General features: G+C 39.3%; 1 protein-coding gene across 4 annotated transcripts in view; it reads right to left on the reverse strand.

Moving 5' to 3' along the window:
* TEX11 (testis expressed 11) overlaps nucleotides 1–13897 on the reverse strand; it is a 238893-nt gene that overhangs the window by 186014 nt on the left and 38982 nt on the right. For all 4 annotated transcript variants that reach the window (XM_007097574.3, XM_042974295.1, XM_042974293.1 and 1 more), the window contains exon 8: nucleotides 12230–12310. In XM_007097574.3, coding sequence (XP_007097636.2) covers nucleotides 12230–12310 — 81 coding nt within the window. The remainder of the gene's footprint in view (nucleotides 1–12229; nucleotides 12311–13897) is intronic.

Consider the following 13897-nt stretch of genomic DNA (forward strand, 5'->3'; position numbering starts at 1 on the left):
ATTAGTTATATATGGAAAGTACAATACATTACTATTAGAACTTGAAAGGTACTTTGTAACAGGAAATGGGAAACCTAATCATTGCCTAGCAAAACAACAACCTCCTCTGCAGGTTGCCAAATCCAGTAAGAGGCATTATTAGGTCAGCGAGTATAGTCAAAAGAAAAAAAAATCACCATGGAAGGGGATTTTTTTAGAGCAAGACAACTTTTAAAAAATTCTAAAGTTTTGGGGTGCCTGGATGGCTCAGTTCGTTCAGCGCTCGAGTCTGGCTCAGGTCACGAATCTCACAGTTTGTGAGTTCAAGCCTGACATGGGGGGTCTGTACTGATAGAGTGGAGCCTGCTTTGGATTCTCTCTCTCTCTCTCTTTCTCTCTCTCTCTCTCTCTCTCTCTCTGCCCTTCCCCTGCCCTCTCTTACTTGCTCTCTCTCAAAAATAAATTTTAAAAAATTCTAAAGTTTTGAAATGCATCCAACACAAGTCATAGGACTTATTTAATTTAGATATAGCTTAATGAACCTTCTTTAACAACAAAAATATTCATTTTTTAATGTTTATTTTTGAGAGAGAGAAAGAGACAGAGTGAGAGCAGAGGAGGGGCAAAGAGAGAGGGAGACACAGAATCCGAAGCAGGCTCCAGGCTCCACGCTGTCAGTCAGCCCCAACATGGTGCTCAAACCCACAAATCGTGAGATCATGACCTGAGCTGAAGTTGGAGGTTTAACCGACTGAGCCACCCAGGCACCCCCACAACAAAAATATTCTTTACATAAATTACCACTAAGATAAAAGTAGAAATGAGTATGTGAATGGTGCCATTGGAAAATACTTTTTATGGATTATCAGCATCTTTGTGCCTGCATCAATGCCATATCGTACATAATTTTCATCTGTCAAAATACTAGGAAATAGAATAAGAGAAAAATTTTTTAATTCTAAAAATTTATCCAACTATCCCTTCAATATTTATAGACACCATCTCTCCAAAATCTGATATACCCATATAATGGAATCCTTTATGAGTTTTACCTGAGACTACAGAAGCAGACCTTCAATTACGAATCCAAGATCTGAGGCAAGTTATTCATAAGTAATGTATAAAGACCTGTCTTCCTTCAAAAAAGTTTCCTTTTGAATTACAGTACATTCAGAAAGAAATTCAATATGCATGCCTGAGCACTTCAGACCTACTGTATATTTGAATCTAAAATAAAGAACAGTCTTGGTAATGTGGGACTGGCAAGAATCCAGAAGTACTTAAATGCATTCTTGACACTTCAGCAGAAAAAGCTTAACCCATTACATGCCCCAGATCCCACAGGTTCACACACCAATTATACAGCTATACTGGTATAATGCAGCTCACATCCATTTACTACAGAGAAGCCTGCAACTAACTTGTACAGGAGAAAATGGAAAATAAAACTTTCTATGAACATCTGATTGTACTGAGTCTTCATTCAGTTTCCTTAGTATTTGTCTCAGCCCTCACAATACCTTCAAGTATACCTACGTTAAATGTTACTTCCTAGGAACAAAAAAAAGAATAGAAAATAATAAACTTACAACAACAAAGCTACAAAATACTAAAATATCTTTCAAGAGACTCACAGCTTATTTTCAATGTAATGACAAGAAAAATCTTTTTAACTACCAATACTGCTCCATGCACTCATTTATACATTCAATAATAAATATTTACTAAGCATCTCCTGTCTATCAGACACTATTTTATTTTATTTTATTTTATTTTTTCAACGTTTTTTATTTATTTTTGGGACAGAGAGAGACAGAGCATGAACGGGGGAGGGGCAGAGAGAGAGGGAGACACAGAATCGGAAACAGGCTCCAGGCTCCGAGCCATCAGCCCAGAGCCTGACGCGGGGCTCGAACTCACGGGCCACGAGATCGTGACCTGGCTGAAGTCGGACGCTTAACCGACTGCGCCACCCAGGCGCCCCTATCAGGCACTATTTTAGTCATTACAGATAGATCAGCAAACAAAACAGACAAAATGGGGTATGAAGTATTAAAATTCATAAAAATAGGTCTTTAACAAATATGTTCCACTGCCCCTGGGAAGATGGCGGCATAGGAGGACGCTGGGCTCACCGCGTCCTGCTGATCACTCAGATTCCACCTACACCTGCCTAAATAACCCAGAAAACCACCAGAAGACTAGCAGAACGGAGTCTCCGGAGGCAAGGGCAGAGGAGAGGCCCACGAAAGAGGGTAGGAAGGGCGGGGAGGCGGGGAGGTGGTGCGCACTCCACGGACTGGAGGGAGGGAGCCAGGGGGGAGGGGCAGCCCGCCGGCCAAGCAGAGGCCCCGAGTCTGGCTTGCAAAAGCGGAGGGGCCAGACGGAGTGTGTTCTGACAGCAAGCGGGCCTTAACATCTGGAAGGTTATAAGTTGACAGCTCTGCTCGGAGAGCGGGAAGGCTAGAGAACAACGGGAGGGAGAGTTGATGAGGCCCTGACGACAGAGCTCAGCTTGGTGGGGAACAAAGGCGCTCAGCAGCGACATCTTCCTCGCCCATCCCCCAGCCAAAATCCCAAAGGGAACCAGTTCCTGCCAGGGAACTTGCTTGCTCCGCGCAAACACCCAAAGCTGCGCTTCTGCGGATCCATCCCTCCAGCGGCGGGTCTGACTCCCTCCCGGTGCCACAGGGTCCCTCCCGAAGCGGATCTCCGAAGGATAAGTGAGCTGAGCCTGCCCCTCCTGCCCCTGTGCACCTTGCCGATACCCCCAGCTAATACGCCAGATCCCCAACACCACAAGCCTGGCAGTGTGCAAGTAGCCCAGAGGGGCCACACCAACCCACAGTGAATCCCGCCCCTAGGAGAGGGGAAAAGAAGGTACCCACCAGTCAGACTGTGGCCCCAGCGGTGGGCTGGGGGCAGACATCAGGTCTGACTGCGGCCCTGCCCACCAACGCAAGTTATTCAAGACAGAACAGGGGAAGTGCCCTGCAGTTCCGCACCACTCCAGGGACTATCTAAAATGACGAAACGGAAGAATTCCCCTCAAAAGAATCTCCAGGAAATAACAACAGCTAATGAACTGATCAAAAAGGATTTAAACAATATAACAGAAAGTGAATTTAGAATAATAGTCATAAAATTAATCGCTGGGCTTGAAAACAGTATAGAGGACAGCAGAGAATCTATTGCTACAGAGATCAAGGAACTAAGGAACAGTCAGGAGGACCTAAAAAATGCTATAAATGAACTGCAAAATAAAATGGAGACAACCACGGCTCGGATTGAAGAGGCAGAGGAGAGAATAGGTGAACTAGAAGATAAAATTATGGAAAAAGAGGAAACTGAGAAAAAGAGAGATAAAAAAAATCCAGGAGTATGAGGGGAGAATTAGAGAACTAAGTGATGCAGTAAAGAGAAATAATCTACGCATAACTGGTATTCCAGAGGAGGAAGAGAGAGAGAAAGGTGCTGAAGGTGTACTTGAAGAAATCATAGCTGAGAACTGCCCTGAACTGGGGAAGGAAAAAGGCACTGAAATCCAAGAGGCACAGAGAACTCCCTTCAGACGTAACTTGAATCGATCTTCTGCACGACATAGCATAGTGAAACTGGCAAAATACAAGGATAAAGAGAAAATTCTGAAAGCAGCTAGGGATAAGTGCTGTAACATATAAAGGGAGACCGATAAAACTCGTGATGGATCTCTCTACTGAAACTTGGCAGGCCAGAAAGGAATGGCAGGAAATCTTCAATGTCATGAACAGAAAAAATATGCAGCTGAGAATCCTTTATCCAGCAAGTCTCTCATTTAGAATAGAAGCAGAGATAAAAGTCTTCCCAAACAAACAAAAACTGAAGGAATTCGTCACCACTAAACCAGCCCTACAAGAGATCCTAAGGGGGATCCTGTGAGACAAAGTACCAGAGACATCGCTACAACCATGAAACCTACAGACATCACAATGACTCTAAACCCATATCTTTCAATAATAACACTGAATGTAAATGGACTAAATGCTCCAGCCAAAAAACACAGGGTATCAGAATGGATAAAAAAAACAAGACCCGTCTATTTGCTGTCTACAAGAGACTCATTTTAGACCTGAGGACACCTTCAGATTGAAAGTGAGGGGATGGAGAACTATCTACCATGTTACTGGAACTTAAAAGAAAGCTGGAGTAGACATGCTTATATCAGACAAACTAGACTTTAAATTAAAGGCTGTAACAAGAGATGAAGAAGGGCATTATATAATAATTACAGGGTCTATCCACCAGGAAGAGCTAACAATTATAAATGTCTATGCACCGAATACTGGAGCCCCCAAATATATAAAACAACTACTCACAAACATAAGCAACCTTATTGATAAGAATGTGGTCATTGCAGGGGACTTTAACACCCCACTTACAGAAATGGATAGATCATCTAGACACACAGTCAATAAAGAAACAAGGGCCCTGAATGATACATTGGATCAGATGGACTTGACAGATCTATTTAGAACGCTGCATCCCAAAGCAACAGAATATACTTTCTTCTCGAGTGCACATGGAAAATTCTCCAAGATAGATCACACACTGGGTCACAAAATAGCCCTTCATAAGTATACAAGAATTGAGATCATACCATGCATACTTTCAGACCTCAATGCTATGAAGCTTGAAATCAACCACAGGAAAAAGTCTGGAAAACCTCCAAAAGCATGGAGGTTAAAGAACACCTTACTAAAGAATGACTGGGTCAACCAGGCAATTAGAGAAGAAATTAAAAAATATATGGAAACAAACGAAAATGAAAATACAACAATCCAAACGCTTTGGGATGCAGCGAAGGCAGTCCTGAGAGGAAAATACATTGCAATCTAGGCCTATCTCAAGAAACAAGAAAAATCCCAAATACAAAATCTAACAGCACACCTAAAGGAAATAGAAGCAGAACAGCAAAGACAGCCTAAACCCAGCAGAAGAGAAATAATAAAGATCAGAGCAGAAATAAACAATATAGAATCTAAAAAAACTGTTGAGCAGATCAATGAAACTAAGAGTTGGTTTTTTGAAAAAATAAACAAAATTGATAAACCTCTTCTCTTTTTGAGAACAAAAAGAAAAGGGAGATGACCCAAATAGATAAAATCATGAATGAAAATGGAATTATTACAACCAATCCTTCAGAGGTACAAGCAATTATCAGGGAATACTATGAAAAATTATACGCCAACAAACTGGACAACCTGGAAGAAATGGACAAATTCCTAAACACCCACACACTTCCAAAACTCAATCAGGAGGAAATAGAAAGCTTGAACAGACCCATAACCAGCGAAGAAATTGAATCAGTCATCAAAAATCTCCCAACAAATAAGAGTCCAGGAACAGATGGCTTCCCAGGGGAGTTCTACCAGACGTTTAAAGCAGAGATAATACCTATCCTTCTCAAGCTATTCCAAAAAATAGAAAGGGAAAGAAAACTTCCAGACTCATTGTATGAAGCCAGTATTATTTTGATTCCTAAACCAGACAGAGACCCAGTAAAAAAAGAGAACTACAAGCCAATATCCCTGATGAATATGGAGGCAAAAATTCTCAATAAGATACTAGCAAATCGAATTCAACAGCATATAAAAAGAATTATTCACCATGATCAAGTGGGATTCATTCCTGGGATGCGGGGCTGGTTCAACATTTGCAAATCAATCAACGTGATATATCACATTAATAAAAGAAAAGATAAGAACCATATGATCCTGTCAATCAGTGCCGAAAAGGCATTTGACAAAATTCAGCATCCTTTCCTAATAAAAACCCTCGAGAAAGTCGGGAAAGAAGGAACATACTTAAACATCATAAAAGCCATTTATGAAAAGCCCACAGCTAATATCATCCTCAATGGAGAAACACTGAGAGCTTTTTCCCTGAGATCAGGAACACGACAGGGATGTCCACTCTCATTGCTGTTGTTTAACATAGTGTTGGAAGTCCTAGCATGAGCAATCAGACAACAAAAGGAAATCAAAGGCATCAAAATTGGCAAAGATGAAGTCAAGCTTTCACTTTTTGCAGATGACATGATATTATACATGGAAAATCCGATAGACTCCACCAAAAGTCTGCTAGAACTTTAAATTTTTTTTTTCAACGTTTTTTATTTATTTTTGGGACAGAGAGAGACAGAGCATGAACGGGGGAGGGGCAGAGAGAGAGGGAGACACAGAATCGGAAACAGGCTCCAGGCTCCGAGCCATCAGCCCAGAGCCCGACGCGGGGCTCGAACTCACGGATCGCGAGATCGTGACCTGGCTGAAGTCGGACGCTTAACCGACTGCGCCACCCAGGCGCCCCAAAAGTCTGCTAGAACTGATACATGAATTTAGCAAAGTTGCAGGATACTAAATCAATGTACAGAAATCAGTTGCATTCTTATACACTAATAATGAAGCAACAGAAAGACAAATAAAGAAACTGATCCCATTCACAATTGCACCAAGAAGCATAAAATACCTAGGGATAAATCTAACCAAAGATGTAAAAGATCTGTATGCTGAAAACTATAGAAAGCTTATGAAGGAAATTGAAGAAGATATAAAGAAGTGGAAAAACATTCCGTGCTCATGGATTGGAAGAATAAATATTGTCAAAATGTCAATACTACCCAAAGCTATCTACACATTCAATGCAATCCCAATCAAAATTGCATCAGCATTCTTCTCAAAGCTAGAACAAGCAATCCTAAAACTCATATGGAACCACAAAAGGCCCCGAATAGCCAAAGTAATTTTGAAGAAGAAGACCAAAGCAGGAGGCATCACAATCCCAGACTTTAGCCTCTACTACAAAGCTGTCATCATCAAGACAGCATAGTATTGGCACAAGAACAGACACATAGACCAATGGAATAGAATAGAAACCCCAGAACTAGACCCACAAACATATGTCCAACTAATCTATGACAAACGGGAAAGGACATCCAATGGAAAAAAGACAGTCTCTTTAACAAATGGTGCTGGGAGAACTGGACAGCAACATGCAGAAGGATGAAACTAGACCACTTTCTCACACCATTCACAAAAATAAACTCAAAATGGATAAAGGACCTGAATGTGAGACAAGAAACCATCAAAACCCTAGAGGAGAAAGCAGGAAAAGACCTCTCTGACCTCAGTCATAGCAATTTCTTACTTGACTCATGCCTTCCCAAAGGCAAGGGAATTAAAAGCAAAAATGAATTACTGGGACCTTATGAAGATAAAAAGCTTCAGCACAGCAAAGGAAACAACCAACAAAACTAAAAGGCAACAAATGGAATGGGGAAAGATATTTGCAAATGACATATTGGACAAAGGGCTAGTATCCAAAATCTATAAAGAGCTCACCAAACTCCACACCCGAAAAACAAATAATCCAGTGAAGAAATGGGCAGAAAACATGAATAGACACTTCTCTAAAGAAGACATCCATGGCCAACAGGCACATGAAAAGATGCTCAACGTCGCTCCTCATCAGCGAAATACAAATCAAAACCACACTCAGATATCACCTCACGCCAGTCAGAGTGGCCAAAATGAACAAATCAGGAGACTATAGATGCTGGAGAGGATGTGGAGAAACAGAAACACTCTTGCACTGTTGGTGGGAATGCAAACTGGTGCAGACACTCAGGAAAACAGTGGCTTTATTAAATATTAAATATTAATATTAATTAAATATTAAATATTAAAAATAGACCTACCCTCTGACCCAGCAGTAGCACTGCTAGGAATTTACCCAAGGGATACAGGAGTGCTGATGCATAGGGGCACTTGTACCCCAATGTTTATAGCAGCACTCTCAACAATAGCCAAATTATGGAAAGGGTCTAAATGTCCGTCAACTGATGAATGGATAAAGAAATTGTGGTTTATGGGGCGCCTGGGTGGCGCAGTCGGTTAGGCGTCCGACTTCAGCCAGGTCACGATCTCGCGGTCCGTGAGTTCGAGCCCCGCGTCAGGCTCTGGGCTGATGGCTCGGAGCCTGGAGCCTGTTTCCGATTCTGTGTCTCCCTCTCTCTCTGCCCCTCCCCCGTTCATGCTCTGTCTCTCTCTGTCCCAAAAATAAATAAAAAACATTGAAAAAAAAATTTTTAAGAAATTGTGGTTTATATACACAATGGAGTACTACGTGGCAATGAGAAAGAATGAAATATGGCCCTTTGTAGCAACGTGGATGGAACTGGAGAGTGTGATGCTAAGTGAAATAAGCCATACTGAGAAAGACAGATACCATATGTTTTCACTCTTATGTGGATCCTGAGAAACTTAACAGAAACCCATGGGGGAGGGGAAGGAGAAAAAAAAAAGAGGTTAGAGTGGGAGAGAGCCAAAGCATAAGAGACTCTTAAAAACTGAGAACAAACTGAGGGTTGATGGGGGGGTGGAAGGGAGGGGAGGGTGGGTGATGGGTATTGAGGAGGGCATCTTTTGGGATGAGCACTGGGTGTTGTATGGAAACCAATTTGACAATAAATTTCATATATTGAAAAAAATAAAAATAAAAAATATATGTCCCCAGCCTTCTATGGAGTATTAACCTTTCATTTTGCAAGCAATACACATGGCAAAAAAAAAAATACAAAGAAGGCAGAGATCTGTAAGTGTGTTGTATATTGGTCATACAGAAAGGGACTTATGCAAGATTCAGGACCCATGGGATCTCTAGAACCTCCAGCCACTGTTATATCTACCAGCCCAGAAATGATAGCTCCAACTGAATATCTACTTTACAATGCCAACATGAGATTATATGGATGATTTTTAAAACTCTATTAGATATTGCTGCTACAAATGAATTTGATCACTAACTTTTCAGTTCAATCAGAGGTTTTGTATTTTTAATTAACCAGATAAGTTAATCTTCTACATATTACTTTATATATTAGGATTTTAACTCAGAAAAAAACAAACTTCCTATTATTTTTCCAGTCCCAAGTTCCAAGCTATTTTCTTTGTGATTCTGTTATGTTTTATACGTTTATAGATCATGTATTTTTTAATTTTGTTCAATTATAACGGTGTAGCAATAATTGAATGATAATTGCCTGGCTTTCTTCCTTAATGGCTTTAAGACATTTACCTTCCAATCCCTCCCTGACTCAGCTTTCTTTAATCCTCTGATAGCTCAATAATAACCAACAATAGGTCATTAGTTACTTCTCTTGTACCCTAAGACACAATTTTCCAAACACTTAATTTCTCTGCTGAACCAATACAGAGTCACCTTCTGCCTTCATGTTAACACTTTACAGTAATTCCTAACCCAGTTTTGGCATACAGGAAGGATGTCTCAGAAAAAGAGGATTGGTTTATTTAGTTCATTAATTCCTTTTAAGCGAATAACTTTATGTTAGCTCTTCTCTAACCTGTATCTGATCATTTCCTCTCATAAGATTTTCTGCTCTAGATTTTCAAGTCCCGTCTAAACCTTAAGCCCATCAAAAACACACTACATAATTTCATTGACCTTTAAAATTGTTAGTGTCCTGGGATGCCTAGGTGGCTCAGTCAGTTGAAGATCTGACTCTTGATTTCAGCTCAGGTTATGATCCCAGGGTTGTGGGATTGAGTCGCATGTAAGGTTCCATGAGCATGCAGCCTTCTTGGGATTCTCTTCTCTCCTCTGCCTCTCTTCCCCACTCGTTCTCTCTCTCTCTCTCTCTCTCTCTCTCTCTCTCTCTCTCTCAAAATAAATAAATAAGCTTCAAAAAATTAAAACTGTTAGTGTCCTAACAATATAATTCTATCAACCACCTTCCACATAAAATACAAACTCTGAACTCTAGAATTAAAGGTCATTTACTAGTAGCCCCAATCTGACAAAGGCATAATTACTCTTGTATTATATATACTAGATCTTCTAATTCAGCCCTTTCCTCTCTCTCTGCATGTGCTTTTCCCTTTATCACCTCTAACACTTTGCAAGATACCAAAAACTTTCTTTTCCTAAACACTACCTAAGAGTCTCCTTTCATATCTTCAATATACTATTCAGCGTCCATTTACTCTCCAAAGCATATTAAAGAAAGGTCTCTGTCTTAAAGCAAATTATAATGTGAAATAGATAGCAACAGAGCCAGAGCCAAAAGAAAGAGATGGTAAAAACATTAAAATGCAAACAATCCAAGAGATTTTACAAAAAAAAGTTTTTAATTAATTAGAGTTCAGAAAAGTTGCTGGATATCAAACATTTAAAAGCAGCTTCATTCTTATACATCAATGACAATCAATTTAAGAATATAATATTTAAGATATCACTTATGATAGCAAATGAATATGAAATATCTTTATGCAGAAAATTACAAAACTATGTTGAGACACATTAAAGAAAATTATATAAGTTAGGATTTATCAGTCAAGGATAGGAAAACTCAATATTATATAGATAGTGATGCTCTCCAAATTAATTTAATCAACTATTTCAATCAACATCCCAATAGTTTTTCACCAAACTTAACAAACTGTCTCTAAAATGAATATGGAAGTCTCAAGTCTTAGAAAAGCTACAATGGTGAAAAAGAACAAAGTAGGACCTGTCCTATTAAGACTATACTAGGTTAGGGGTGCCTGGGTGGCTCAGTCGGTAAAGCATCAGACTTCAGCTCAGGTCATGATCTCACAGTTCGTGGGTTTGAGCCCCATGTCAGGCTCTGTGCTGACAGCTGACAGCCTGGAGCCTGCTTCAGATTCTGTGTCTCCCTCTCTCTCTGGCCCTCCCCTGCTCACCCACTGTCTCTCTCTCTCTCTCTCTCTCTCTCAAAAATAAATAAACATTAAAAAAAATTAGAGAAGACCATACTAGGTTTGGGGCACCTGGATGGCTCAGTCAGTTAAGCGTCTGACTCTTGATTTTGGCTCAGGTCATTATCCCACGACTGGTGAGTTCAAGCCCCGCATCAGGCTCTGCAGAGCCTGCTTGGGATTCTCTGTCTCTCTGCCCCTATCCCACTCGCACTGTTATTCTCTCTCTCTCTCTCTCTCTCTCTCTCTCTCAAAATAAATAAATAAATATACTTTAAAATAAAAATATTTTAAACTGATAAAAGTAACTCGGTAAATATAAAAGTATTATTGTAGTTTCAATTTATAAATCTTTTTTTCTGTATGATATAAAGGGAAAATATATTTAAAAATAAGTATAAATCTATGTTATTGGGCACAAAATATATGTCATTTGTGAACACAGATGTACAGTAACAGAGTTTATGTATAATATTAAAGCTAATAAGGAGCTAAGATGGCAGAGAGGTAGGAGGACCCTAGGCTTGCCTCATCCCTTGAACACAGCTAGATAAGTATAAAATCATTATGAATACCCAATAAATCAATCTGAGGACTGACAGAACAAACTGCACAACTACAGGGAGAGAAGAGGCCACATCGTGGAAGGTAGGAGGTGCAGAGACATGGTTTGGGGGATGAACAGCTGCAGATGTTGCAGAGGGGATGGAGCCCTGGTCATGGACAAAAAGAAGAGACAGAGAGAGAAAGAGGAGAAAGAGAGAGAGAGGTGCACAGGGGATAGCACAATCATATAACTGGCAATATGTAAATATTTACTAAATTAAGTTCTATATTATAACAGAGTATTTGGGGGAAAGTAACACCAAACTCACAAGTAGGAACATTCACCCTAATATCCAAATATATCTTTGTTATCAATTCCCTCTGTGATAGTAGAGAATGAAGTAGACATAGTCAGTGAGAAAAGAAAAAGAACAGGATAAGAATAGGAGATGAAGTTGAAAAATTAAAACTTATCAACCCTGGATTTTTTTCAACCCTGGAACTGTGATGAGAACTGGTCTGGGAAGTAGGCTTTATTTACCCTATCAAATTTCTCACACTTCCGCAACCCAAGATAGAAAAACACTGTGGCAGTGATATGACTAACTGTTGTCAACCTTGCCAGCAGGGAAAAAAAAAACCTCTTTTTTTTTTCATTTTTTTCATCACAGAGCTTGAAATATGAAGGAAATATTATCAAAATGGTTTTGACAAAAAAGGAAAGCAAAGAAATTTTAAGAAATAACCTTTTGCTTTTTTAAACCCCCTTTCTAGTAAAGAACAAAGAAAATATTTCAAAGATCAGCTAAGTAAGTGGAATGGACTCAAATACAATCTCTAAAAGGTTGCATGAAGTAGTAATGATTCTTCCTAGAACTTGATGTAGCTCATGTTCAAACTCTTGGAGAATAAATGCAGATTTCACTCACCATTTTGGGGAGCCTTATCAACATATCCTTACAGCGCAGTGAACATGAAGATGCTCTTTGAAAATCCCCTAAAGCAATTGCCTAGGAAAGTGGAAAAATATCAATAATTGGTTAAAATAAAATGACAAGCTATTTGTCTATAAGTCAATTTAACATATTTGTAACTGGAGTTAAAAAGTCTTAATTTGTTTCCTAGTCTTTTTAGCAACACTGGTTGGTCTAACTACACACAATAGCCAGCTCTAAATACAGAAAAATAAAAATAATCCTGGGTAACACGAGTTGACAGTGAATGGGAGTCATTTACTTTGTTCTGGAAATGGCAAAACTGGTGTACAATCTTATGTTATTATATTATGATATAATGCCATGTCTAATAGATGTTTACCCAGCTTGAATAGCTCTTGCATTTATCTCCACATTAGAGGGATTTTTTTTTATTTATTTACTTATTTATTATTTTAGAGAGAGAATGCACATGCATGAGCATGAGCAAGGGAGAGAGGCAGAGGAAGAGAGAGAAAGACAGAGAGGGAGACAGAGAGAGGGAGAGAGAATCCCAAGCAGGCTCTACGCTTAGTACAAGCCTAATGCAGGGCTCAATCCCACGACCCTGGGATCATGACCTCAGTCCATGAAATCAAGAGTTGGGTAGGGGCGCCTGGGTGGCTCAGTCAGTTAAGTGCCAACTTTGGCTCAGGTACTGATCTCACGGTCCAGTCCGTAAGTTTGAGCCCTGCGTTGGGCTCTGTGCTGACAGCTTGGAGCCTGGAGCCTGCTTCAGATTCTGTGTCTCCCTCTCTCTCTGCTCCTTCCCCACTTGTGCTCTGTCTCTCAAAAATAAATAAACATTAAAAAAATTTTTTAAATAAAAAAAAAGAGTTGGGCAGATAAGCATCCCTAGAGGGATTTTTAAATGTTAAATAGGAGCTTTTTGTCCTAAAATAGGCTCCTAATAACCTCACAGTCTGAACTGCTGTGAATATCTCTCTCTCCCTCCCTCTCTGCCTCTCCCTGGTTCACATGCACATGTGTTCTCTCAAAATAAATAAATAAACATTAAATAATAATTAAAAATTAAAAAATAAAATGAAGAGCAAAGTTGCAGGGCTCATACTTCCCAATTTCAAAACTTACCACAAGGCTACAGTAATCGAGACTGGTAGTGACAAGGGACGTATAAATCAATGGAATAAAACAGAGTCCAGATATAAATCCTTACATTTAAGATCAAATGACTTTTTATAAGAGTGCAAAGACAATTCAATTAGGAAAAATTGTCTTTTAAAAACAGTGATGCTGGCACTGGATACCCAATGTTAAAGAATGAAGTAGGATACCTACCTCACACCATATGAAAAACTGACTAAAAATGGATGATGGATTCAAATATAAAAGCTAAAAACTATAAAATTCTTAGATTAAAATACAGGAGCGTTAAATCTTCATGACCTCATGTTAGGTGATGATTTCTTAAATATGAAAACTAAGGCTCAAGCAACAAAAACAAAAAATTAATAGATGTAAATTCTCCCCAAATTGATATACAGACTTCACACAACTCCCATCATAATTCCAGAAAAAGATTTTTTGGTAAATGTAGACAATATTTTTGTGAATGTAGATAATATTCTAAAATTCATGTGTAGGCAAAAAACCTCTTTGATC

Source organism: Panthera tigris, chromosome X (assembly GCF_018350195.1).
Source record: "Panthera tigris isolate Pti1 chromosome X, P.tigris_Pti1_mat1.1, whole genome shotgun sequence".
Taxonomy (NCBI): domain Eukaryota; kingdom Metazoa; phylum Chordata; class Mammalia; order Carnivora; family Felidae; genus Panthera; species Panthera tigris.